Source organism: Capsella rubella, unplaced genomic scaffold (genome assembly GCF_000375325.1).
Source record: "Capsella rubella cultivar Monte Gargano unplaced genomic scaffold, Caprub1_0 scaffold_6, whole genome shotgun sequence".
Lineage (NCBI taxonomy): Eukaryota > Viridiplantae > Streptophyta > Magnoliopsida > Brassicales > Brassicaceae > Capsella > Capsella rubella.
Window position 1 is genome coordinate 14,813,793 of NW_006238918.1, and position 11,831 is coordinate 14,825,623.

Below are 11,831 nucleotides of genomic sequence, written 5' to 3' on the forward strand. Positions count from 1 at the left end.
AGAAAAAAGGAGTTATTGATGAGAGCATAGAGAGGTTGCAATGCATTTATGATTCTCTAAAACCTCCATTAATGCTCTCTCTAGTAAGAGAAACTTACTCTCATACTTATCTTTAGAGAGTTTCATAGTTCATATCAGTAAAAAAATATCAAAAAAAAAATCACTGTTTATCTTTTAACTTATGGATTCTCATATATATCTCTATCTCTATATGGGTTTAAGCTACGAAATTATTATAATTTCTTACATGCAAGCTCATGTTTCTTTGGCTTCCACAAATACTAATAATGTGTATAATTATCTCTTACCAACCGATTCCTACCTCATCTATGTCAAAAAACAACGCATTATATTTTGATTAATAAAAATTATGTTAGCTACGACGAGTCTACAATATGCATGCGTGCGTGTGTGTGTTTTGTATGTGTGTAAATGTATGCATACGTACATAAATGAGTTTTATTGTTGAAATGCTAATTAAGTTTATGATATTATTGTTTTCTTATTAATGGGACTAGATATATATACTACACTTATATGCGATCGAGATTCGAGAACTACTTCCAAGTAGAAGCATGGATGGACGACGGCATATCAATGAGATATATATTTTCTTTCATTAATTATTAGTTATTAACGAGTGGAAGAAACTGTGACATTTATAACGAAGTCGTCTCATACTGTTTATAGGCATATATGTATATTATTTCACTAATTTTTAATTTTCAAACAATATAAATTTGAGAATAAACTTATAGATAGGGGAGACATTGGGTCACTTGAAAATGGCAATGTACATCGATCAAACATTTCCGTTGTAGAGATAAGTTCTTAATCCATACATATTGAATACACTAGTATCTATAAATATATGTGTAATAAGAGGTGAAGCATACTAGTGAGATGTATTTTGTTGGTGGGATTATGTAAGTAATTATGTTATAATTAATGTATCATCGTGTCTAATTTGTTTGCCATCAAAATTCACATTTTTCTTGTGTTTAGATCGCTTTTTACGGATTCTATATAATTGCAAACGTATAATACATCTGCCCTATAAATCATATGTACAAAAGTTCATCGACACCAAAACATTTATTTGGATAGCTAGTGGCTTATGGTGCTCAATAGAGTAAACTCAAGGTTAATTAAAGTCTTAATTAAAGAGTGAAGAAATGGATTGCATGTGACCCTATTTGTTTTCTATGTAGCGAGAAAGATGAGTTAATTATGAAAAATCATGCGCTCTTTAGTGCCCTCATGTCTTGTAAACCTAGGATCTATCATCAATACACACAACATATCTCTCCATTAATATCGATTTATTCGAGTTTGCATTACTATTTTTTGGACCAACCTGAAAATGACAATTTGGACATGGTGAATACGTACTTTTCCATGAGTTTTTTTGGTAAGCTTAGACTAATACTCATGTAATATTTAAGGAGATAAATCGAACATCACCTGATCATGTTAATCCGGAAAATATACATATAAACGTCATTTATAAAATCGATTCAAGATTTGCTTTTTTTTTGTGTGTATCATTTGTATATAACCAAATAATACGAAAATATTTTTTAACACATAGGAATGTAACAAACAATGTCGACAACACAAAGAAAAAAGATGGTATGTAATCATATGCTTACGTACCATATATACGAAACCAAAAAAGTAGTATTTGTTTTTGCAGACGCGAGATACATATACTCAGCAATAGAGAAGTAAACGACGTGTAGTTCAATAGTTCTAAATGAAAACGTCAATATGTGTGAAAATTAATTAACGGAAGGTGGCTTAGCTAGGGTGATTAGTTAAATAAATAAAATGAAGATCGATGAAAAAGGCTTGGAGCAATGGGACGTCACCTTCATAAGTTCATATAATTAAGCTAGTGGGAAAGAGTGCTACTGTTACCTACCAACCAACTCATTTAATTGACTCCAAATTTTAAAATTTGTTTTTGAGATTTCTTATTTTTTATTTCATTATTTCGAATTCTCAGACATTGCGTAAAATTTATAGATATACAACATTATTATAGTATATATATCTTATTTCTTCTGTCTGAAGTAGAATTTGTATTATTTTCATTTTGTAAAAACCAAAGCTTCAGAAAGATTCTTGACTTAATTTTCACATTTTAGCACATTTCTAGACAGTTCTTTTCCAAAAAAAAAAAAATTATTATGACAGTTGTATTTTTTATATGAAAAAGTAACCTCTCTTATGATTTTTGTATTTTTTATTTTTTTTTTATATTTTATTTAACGAGTGGAACACTTAAAAATAAAATGAATAAGAAGCCATATATAGTCATAGTGAGTGGGCTATATATATACACATGTATGGGACCGAATCATTTAATTTATATTTAGTAACATTTTCAGTTTATGTTGAGAATTTTTATTTGTCCCCACATTTTTCCAAGTTGAATTTTTGAATTTTGTTTTCATTCGAAATTTTATATTTTGTTTAATGTAGATGACTGTTAATAGCTAGATTCCATTTTTCTTCTTCATTAATTTGCAAAGTTAAACTTTGATAGAATATGCTATATTTATAAGAGTTATTAGTAGCATACTATATAAGTTTAATTAAGAGACCTTTTTCCCCATATAAAAGACCTTAGTTAAGACATGTATACAAAACTAATAAAAGTACAAACTAATGTATAAAAATCCTACTTATTTTCTCTCTTTATGAAATGCTGAAGTCATGTGCCGTAGAGGATTACATAATTACATTATAACAAATTAATTAGTGCTAGTGTACATGTTACTTCACAACCAGATTAGAGGAAGCAATATGCTAAGGTCTATCTTTCATTCTTGGTGTTTCTATTTTATTAGTTAACTTTTTCTTACTATATGTTTTTGTTTACTTTTTGTTGGTTCTTCTGTTTTGACCTTTTTCTTTTCTCCCAAATGACACAAACAAAAACACTTTTTAATAACCACTCAAATTCATGACAATCATTTTTCATACATTTTTCTTGTTTTTCCTTTCTATAATTCTGACTATGTTTACACCAAAGAAACCAAACTCCAAACGTTACAACATGTCTATATATGTAACCTAAAAAAAATCTCAAAAGAAAATCAGTAGAACATGCAAACAAAATCCCCTTAAGTATGCACAAAGATGACCAAACTTTTGATTTTTTTCTTCCTTCTCTTCCATCTGTTATTATATGTTCTAGATTAGTCGTGATACAGTTGATTTATACGAAGATTTGGATAATATAGATGATCTTGAAGATTTTGGAGATGTTGATGATGACGATGACTTTTTTCTTCTACTACTTTTCTTCTTGTTATGTTTTGGTAAATCTATCGGTGTAACTGGAGGGATATCTCTTAGTGTATCTGATATTGTTCGTTGACTCGATCCATAATCAAAATCTACATTTATAAACATTACATAAGGTAGTTAGTTTTATTCTATCAAAAATCTAAGTGGATGGTTAATCATATATTAAATTCAGAAGTGTAAAGAGAAATACAAAAATGTAAAAGGTGAAAACGAGTAAACTTACCGGTGGAAGAAGAAGTGAAAAAGGAAGTAGAAGGTCTTGCATTACTAAAAGATGATGCTCTTGGAGATAAAACCTCAGCTCCGACCTTAAACTCACTCATCTTCACAATAAATACAAATATATATACACATAGATTAGATTTACCAAAAAAATATACACATAGATTAGCTATGTAAATATTACTTATCTAATTTAAATTTAGGATTTACTTATTTTGTTAGAAACTACAATTGTCACATACTACAAAAATAACACTAAAGAACTTACCCAACCAGGAGCACTACCAGAGGAACCCTCCCAGCCAATATGAGCCACATGTTTTACATCTGTTGGAAACCCAATTTCTATTTCATCCCTCTCTTTCTCAACGGCTGTAAAATAAGTTTATATCTTTATTTCATTAATGTATTAATTAAAAACCAGAGCAAATACATGAAAACTATCTCAAACTATAATATATGTAGTCATTTTTGTATATGTGATCATTGTTATTATTACATATCAAACTATGTTACTTCTATAGTTTTTTTTTGACTCATAGTGTATGCAGTAATTTACTCATATGAATGGATTCATAATTATGTACCCTTTAAATTGATAGAAGAATGGTAAAAAAAGAGTATTACCAAATATTTGAGAGATACATTTAAAGCCTTTATAGATGCCTTTCATTTTTACTGACATGGTGAAGATCACAAAACCGCCAAACTATATATGCAGATTATTTCCTTGAATTCTCTTCTCTCCTACCCGAAAATTCTATTGCCAAGATTGAAGAAGCTCAACAACAATATCCTCTCTCCTACTTCAAACTGCGATGTACCAAAACTTATGGTATTAGTATTTACTAATATATCATATATACAAAAGAGAAACACGTACGTAAGTTATAACGTACGTACGTAGCATAAGATTATAAAGATATAATGCATGTGATCGATGAATAAAGTTTCTCCCATGCAACAAGATTGGAATTTATTCGTTTGATAAAAGATCCAAGCGTCAAAATTAAACTTTATAAAAGCGGATTATAAAACGCAAAAATGTTTTTAGTTCAACATGAATGTATTGGTAAGGGTGATCATATATACATCCTCTCCTTTGAAAATATTTTTGATCAAACATTGAGAAACTTAGGAGAAATTTTTACCTGTAATCTTATAGATCTGTCGGGAAACGTATAATAAACACAATAATAGAAGAATATAGAAACAGCCTCTCCTTTGATTCTATGCTTCTTTCATCTTTTGGAGAAGCCTCTCTTGATAAATCACAAAACATATTATGTACAATCGAGGAATCTCAATGAGAAAACATAATTTCTTACGAAATTATGTCAAAAAAAAAAAGAGAGTTTCAAAAGAGCGAAGATATTGAAGGCCAAGGGAAGAAGTCGTAGAAGAAGAAGAAGATGGAGACTAAGTCAAGCTGAAGGTAAAAGATAAGTAAGTGGAGCACCATGAAAAGGCATCTACACATATATATATAGTTTTAAATAAAAAAGATTAATGAAGGAATATTTCAGGATGGGGATATAATCACTAATCAATGATTAGTTTGTCTATAAATATGACACATAGATATAGTATATGAGGAGCTGATAATGATATCTCACCAGCTATAAATTTGATGTGCGATTTATTAACTAGCAACCAACTAGTTTCATAAGAAATTAACCTCAAGTGTTTTAAGATTTATTATCTGGCGATGGGAATTAATCTGGGGTTTAGACCAGTATTATAGACAACTGTACAAGTTCTTAATGCATGCATATTCTAATATACAAATCTTAGATTTTATCACATATGTTGAACTCACGTTCTGTTTTTTTTAGCTTTCTTGTAGGTATAAATCTCTTAACTGGATTATGTATTCTAGAATGAAAAATAATACAAAAATGTAACTGTACGTTGGTTTATAAATAGATAAATGATTCATATACAAATTTTTGCAAACGAAACAAGAATTCTGATCTATAGAGAGAATTAGAGACTGCAAAGAAACTTAACCCCAAGTTGACTTGCACAATACTAAGTCTTTGTAAACTATCTAGTCCCGGTCATTTCAATACAGTTTCTTAAGCACGGTTTGCATCTTTGAAAGGGGATCCCAATGGTGGAGATCACAAGTGAGAAGACGAATGGGGCAGGGCACATTGTCGAAAATGCAGACCGTGAAAAACGTGGGAGTCTATGTTTCTAGCTGTCCCAAATCTATAAGGTGCATGAGGAGTCTAAAAGGGTCATGAACATAGCAGTAATGGTCGCCGAGGTGGTCCTTTAAGGACATATCACCAAAGAGGGAGATGGACCATCATCACATTGAGTGGAATTCAGGAGTCAAACCAACCACGAATTTAATAACTAAAACCAAAAGACATTTTGTGTTTCAGCCGCAAAAAGAAAATAAAGGAATAATACATCATCCATATAGCCCTTCTCAGTTCCATTCCTCCACCAGAAAACACAAAAATCCGAGGGTCAAATTTGTTTCCAAAACAAAACCAAGATCGGTTTAAAGACACTCCAAGGGGAGTCTTGAAAAGGTCAAGCCAATGAAGCAAGAGATTGAAGACGTATATGTTGGAAGTTTTTAGAATCGAACGATGTCTTGTAGACAATCAAAGAAATGAGTGATCTTGATTTTCTCTCTCCCAGCATAGATAGCTTCTGCAGATCCCCCGTGTTCTCCTTGCGCAGCCATTTCTATTAGCATGTAAAGCTTCTTGATTGGCATCTGCATGCGGAAGTAAGACCATTGTCAGATAAACAAACAAAAACGATTTCACCGGGGTTTTGTCATTTTTAATTTCCGTGTGGAGAAGGAGAGAACTTACGTCATTGAGAGCCTCTGCAGCTGAATCGACATCATCCTCTGAAAAGACATTAAGCTGTTGTAGCACCTGAAGCACAGAAACAAAAGGAGAAAAAACAACTGAGAATTTAATCTGCTCAAGAATGGCGATAGATGGGTAATGTTAGAAAAGAATGAGAGAGTAATTATCATGGTTAAGCAAATTCTAATCACGTTGCCAGCTCCAAACAATGAAAAGGAAATAAAGAGAACGGATGGTGGAGTTTACAATGGGTAGAATTGATAAAACAAATTCAAAAGTCCATATATGAAGAAGGAAATGTGTTGCTATAGAGCATTTACCTTCTTTGCGTCCTCTGTTTTCAATGTCGGAACAGAGTAAGTGACAGAGAAGGAATCACAGATACCAACAGAATCTAAGAAGGTTAGTTCACTTGTTGTCCCAAAGACAAGAAGTTTCTTCCCCTGTGAACAAAGATTTTACCAAATTAGAGATGTTCCACTGTAAGAAATTAACTTAAATGGCGAACAACAAACCTTAGGAGGAAGTCGTTTGAGAAGGACCATCAATGTCTGTGAAATTATGTTTGAAAAACGAGGACCAATTGCTACGTATTCCAACAATCTGCGGTATCAGAAATTTAAGTACTGCGCAGAAGAAAACTACACACATATGGCTTCAACTAGTGAGCCGAATTCTGAACAAACACAAACAGCAGGTAATAACCTTTCAATATCGTCAAGGATAATGATGCTCATGGGTGATTTATATGCATCCTCAAAGACCTGGTTGCACTCATACCAAAACTGATTATCAGTAGACAGAACAACACAATAATAAGAATTAAAGTGTTTCCAAAGGACAGACCTTGACAATGTGAGCACATTTTGTGCTCTCAGAAAGACCAATCATAGTTTCCGCAGAGACCTACAAATTAGCAAGTCAATATCACACAAAGAGAAAGGCTGGCAAGGTCTAAAAATGTTGCACAAAGAAAGATGGACACTTACTATTTTAACGTATGGGAAATCACTATCGATACCAACAGTTGCAGCTAAAGCAGTTTTCCCACTGTCCAGGAAAAAAGTTTAGCATTCAGCAAGACTAAAAATAAATGTAGGTTATATAAACTACGGATCATACCTTCCACTGGTCCCCTCCAGAAGGCAAGTGACTAGAGGACTTCTAGTACTAACTTTAACTTGCTCGACTAGAAGCATAGCTCTTTTGTAAATGTGATTATGCCGATCACCAGAATCCACCATTCCATTGAGTCTACATACATGTCAGAAATGTCAAAACTAAATCACTGACAAATCAAAATTCCAGAAGGAAATGTAGTACATAAATTGCAAGTGGTCACTGGGAACACGAATGTATTAGGCAGAAACAACAGAAAATATAGGAGTAATATTGAGCAATTACGAACAAGCGAACAATAATACTAGACCCCATTCCTTTGTATACAAGTTTTGAAATGAAACTTTGCCTAAAGTCACCCATTAATTAAAATTTCAGAAATCCATGGAAATTGCTTAAAGAGATAAGAAAAGCAGTCCCTAGGTAACTGAATTTAGTAATGCAAACTGAGCATGACTCACAAAGAAGAAGAAAAATTAAGTTTGGCTTTGAAACTAATATCAGCATATCTGTGCGCAAAAGTCCCATTTCATCAAGAACTATCCCCAAATCGTCCAAACCGACACACATTAAGGAAAATTACCTGCAGCGCTCCAGGTCATCTGTGGAGGCTCCGAATGCAGGCTGAACTTCATAGATTGCATGGAGAAAATCCTCCATAGTGATCTTGATATTCTCTTCTTCCACAGGCTTTGTAAGATCATCCATGCTTAATTGTCTGTTTAACGCGTATGATGTAGCACTTTTAACAACACCTTCAAGCTCCGCGCCACTGTAATTTTTTGTTCGAGCAGCTGCCAGACAATATTAATAAATCACGTCAGAGACACAATTATGCTAGTAAGTAGCTAGTCCAAAATATAAAGACAGAATTTTTTAGGTCTTCCTGATACAAAATTAAAGAGGATTTTGAAAACAAGGTTTATATTTGCCACTTAGTGAGTTGGTTTACAAAAATGTTCTATCAATATTCCATGATTTGAACAAGTATAATTATGAAACCATACCAAGCTCTTGGAGATTGATATCATGACCAAGGAAAGAATTTTCCTTCATCTTGTTTGTATGAATCTGAAGAATTTGTAGGCGTCCAGCTTCATCAGGAAGACTTATTTCAACCTGAACTTCCAATCTTCCAGGCCTATAGTCCAAAAAATAAAAGGTCTAAATTCACATGTACTACTCTTATTCCCAAAGTTCATGTAAGCAGGAAATACACCTTGAATGGTATCTTCTCAAATGAATAAAAGAAATAAAACCAAGATATAAAAAAACGACAGCGCTATCTATTAGTGAAGGATAGAGATACCTTAAAAGAGCTTCATCAAGCAAATCCTTTCTGTTTGTCATTCCAATAAGCAAAACATTGTTTAAGGCCTCCACACCATCTATCTGGAAAAAAGTGTTAGCCACATCCGTAAAATTTCCAACTAAACTGACAATAGCTTGATCTTTGACTGACCTTTGTCAAAAGCTGGTTCACAATACTATCATGGACACCTGTGCCATCTCTTGTCGAGCCTCTTGACTGAAAATCACAAAGCATATGATTTTTAATTTATTGTTTAACCTCATATAACCAGCAGATCCCATGAAAATTAATATCTAAACTCCAGAGCAAAATATAGTCAAAGCACAGAGTCAGAAGCAAGATCTATTACCCAGAATTAATAGGACTGGTCGTCAAAATTTACAGCATATTTACAACTTCAAATTCGCAAATCTCCTAGAAATTCAAAAGAGGAAGATTATAAAGTCGTGTACCTTACAGATGGCATCAATTTCATCAAAAATAATGACATGCAACTCACTAGCATCACCTGAAAAGAAGATAACAGTGCTCAATTATCATATGGATAAGCAAAAAACAACACAAAAGCACAGATCAGAAAAATCAATGTTCCTTTACCAAGGGTCCTCTGGTCTTGCTCAGCATCAGCAAATAAGTCTCTTACATTCTTTTCTGTCTCACCAACAAACTTGCTCAGCACCTCAGGACCATTGACGATCTATTATGGAAGCAAAAGAACCACAAAAGCATTAAACATGTAGATTTCAGGAACAACGGCAGTCAATCACTAAGAAACTAAGTTAGAAAAAAACATTTAGGTGTATTAATGCGTGTGAAAATCTGGATAACAACATACAATGAAATTCAGGACTACAAGTTTCAAGTTTGTAAGTTTTCATAACTTTTTTTGAGAGAATATCATGTAAATCAGAAATACCTTTGGATCCTTTCCATTGAGCATCTTTCCAATTTGCCGTGCCATAAGGGTTTTACCAGTACCAGGAGGTCCAAATAGAAGCATTCCTTTAACATGCTTTATTCCCAGTCTGCAAGATCAACAAAGATAAACTTAGAACAGAATATATATATACAACAAATACAGTCTAACACTTACTTGAAAAATGAACAAGAAACCTGCTGGTGACATGAGGAGGAAATACACGAGAAGCAAATGCTCTTCTAAATATATCAGCAAACTCTGCACCCAGACCACCTATGCCCAATGACTCAAGGTTGAATTCCTTATGTTTGAATATATTGCTGCTAGCAGCTTCCCGTTGGTTGACAATCTGCAGAAGAACATACGTTTAAAAAATATGATACAAGATAGCAGTCAACATCTGTTTCCACAAAATAGCAAGCATCAGATAACATATTATGTTTGCCATTTTAAATGTAATGCTGAATCATTTGAAAGGAATTCTTAAGAGTAACGGCTTCAACAACACAACTATACAGAGCTTATAAAAATCAGACCTTTATGCCACTTGCGTTTGATGCTTCAAACACAATATATGTATCTTTAGAGAGCATCCCTCTTTCAATGCCTTTTGATTGATCAAGACCCTCTACATCCGCTCGATTGACCGTAAGAATGTAATTAGTTCCATGATACTCAAATGTCGCTTTTTGGCCTACAGTCAAGACCTGAAGCAGTGTGCAATGGTTCAATAAATTCGGGCCAATATGATTCTGTGAGAATTTGAAGGCCAAATAACCATATAAATGATACTACTTATTATAGAAACATATGGGTGAATAAGCTTAGGCAGAATATTACAGGATTTTCAGAATGTTCACCAAAAGCATTCACCAAAACCCAATGCTTCCTCAGAAAAATAATGTGAATGACAAGATCCATGTACACATTGCTTCAATTGAAAATTTATACCACCTAATCTGTTTATATAGACCTTCAATGTTTAAAACCCATTGTTTCACTCATGTGCATGCTTAAAGCACAGCATGGAACACATTTATCTCTAGAAGCCAAACATGTAACAAAGTCAGAGACAGCAGCACAATAATCTCTCTACCTGGTTAGTGTATTTCCTCTTAAGTTGAGTTGAAAGCAGAGCAGCATCAACCTGTGAAGTAATAATGTAAAGAAAGGTTGAGTTGAAACACAAAGCCTACGAAGATCCCAAGCAACACAACATAGATATAAAACAAACCTGCTCGCTTTTAGTCCCTTTCTTTACAAATTCCAACTCGAGCGTCAGCATAGCCAGATCAAAATTTTCTGGAGGAACAAATCTGCAAGAAAAAAGACAATATTTACAAACCAAACACATCTTCAGGCCGGAAGATTATGATAAAACAAACTGTGTGAAAATTACCTGCTAACAGAGACCATATCACCAGTGGAAACTCTAGCATGCCGCCTTTGAATAGCATTGAGAGCAATGTTTCCATCACGGATGCTTCCATGTCCAGTAATTACCAGTTAAGTTCACAAAAATCGAAAAGAATAACACAAGGAACAAGTTCAACATTGTAGAAGCACAGGTTTCTATCATCCATGATATCAAGAGAAACCAAAATTCTAATTCAAAAAAAAACTAGTGACTACTACGCTCATAGATCATTCCATCAAACACAAGAAGGCTGAGATTCAAAATTCCAAGACCTGATTTCGTAAAATTAGCAGTAATTTACAAAAAAAAAGACCATTTCACATGAACAACCAACTCGTACAATCGCATTGCAATGTGATAAAAAGCGAATCGCGAAAATGAAAAATAGAAAGGATATCAGAGAGATAGAATGAAGCTATCGGCAACGTTGGCGAGGAAGAGATCGGAGCCGGGAACGGAGAACTGACGGAGATCGGAAGAGGAGCAGTAAGCGAGGTTAGTAAAAGCTAGATCTGCCGACGGAGTATTGGTCACAGTCATCGTCATGACCTGCGATCCGTAACGACCCGCCATGATTGCTTCGATCTCAGGTAGTCTTTTTTTTTTGTATCTCTTAACGAAGAAGCAAATTTGAGGGAGATGGAGTCTAAAACCATAAGACACGATGTTTATAAAAGAAAGATCTTT

General features: G+C 33.5%; 2 protein-coding genes across 2 annotated transcripts; both read right to left on the reverse strand.

Annotated features, from left to right (window-relative positions):
• Window positions 1–2,931: 2,931 nt before the first annotated feature.
• LOC17882430 (CRIB domain-containing protein RIC10) lies at window positions 2,932–4,243 on the reverse strand. The gene is made up of 4 exons (XM_023781674.1): window positions 4,168–4,243; window positions 3,809–3,912; window positions 3,542–3,641; window positions 2,932–3,407 (listed from the first exon to the last, which is right to left on the reverse strand). Exons 1-4 carry the CDS (start codon window positions 4,223–4,225, stop codon window positions 3,202–3,204), a joined length of 468 nt encoding a protein of 155 aa, XP_023637442.1. The 5' UTR covers window positions 4,226–4,243; the 3' UTR covers window positions 2,932–3,201.
• Window positions 4,244–5,872: 1,629 nt separating this feature from the next.
• Window positions 5,873–11,769, reverse strand: LOC17883649 (vesicle-fusing ATPase). The gene is made up of 21 exons (XM_023781792.1): window positions 11,542–11,769; window positions 11,127–11,222; window positions 10,962–11,043; window positions 10,824–10,874; window positions 10,264–10,434; window positions 9,922–10,076; window positions 9,725–9,833; window positions 9,406–9,505; window positions 9,261–9,316; window positions 8,959–9,024; window positions 8,806–8,888; window positions 8,504–8,637; window positions 8,080–8,290; window positions 7,500–7,631; window positions 7,367–7,427; window positions 7,224–7,283; window positions 7,083–7,141; window positions 6,893–6,980; window positions 6,698–6,820; window positions 6,378–6,443; window positions 5,873–6,277 (listed from the first exon to the last, which is right to left on the reverse strand). Exons 1-21 carry the CDS (start codon window positions 11,715–11,717, stop codon window positions 6,134–6,136), a joined length of 2,223 nt encoding a protein of 740 aa, XP_023637560.1. The 5' UTR covers window positions 11,718–11,769; the 3' UTR covers window positions 5,873–6,133.
• Window positions 11,770–11,831: the final 62 nt, after the last annotated feature.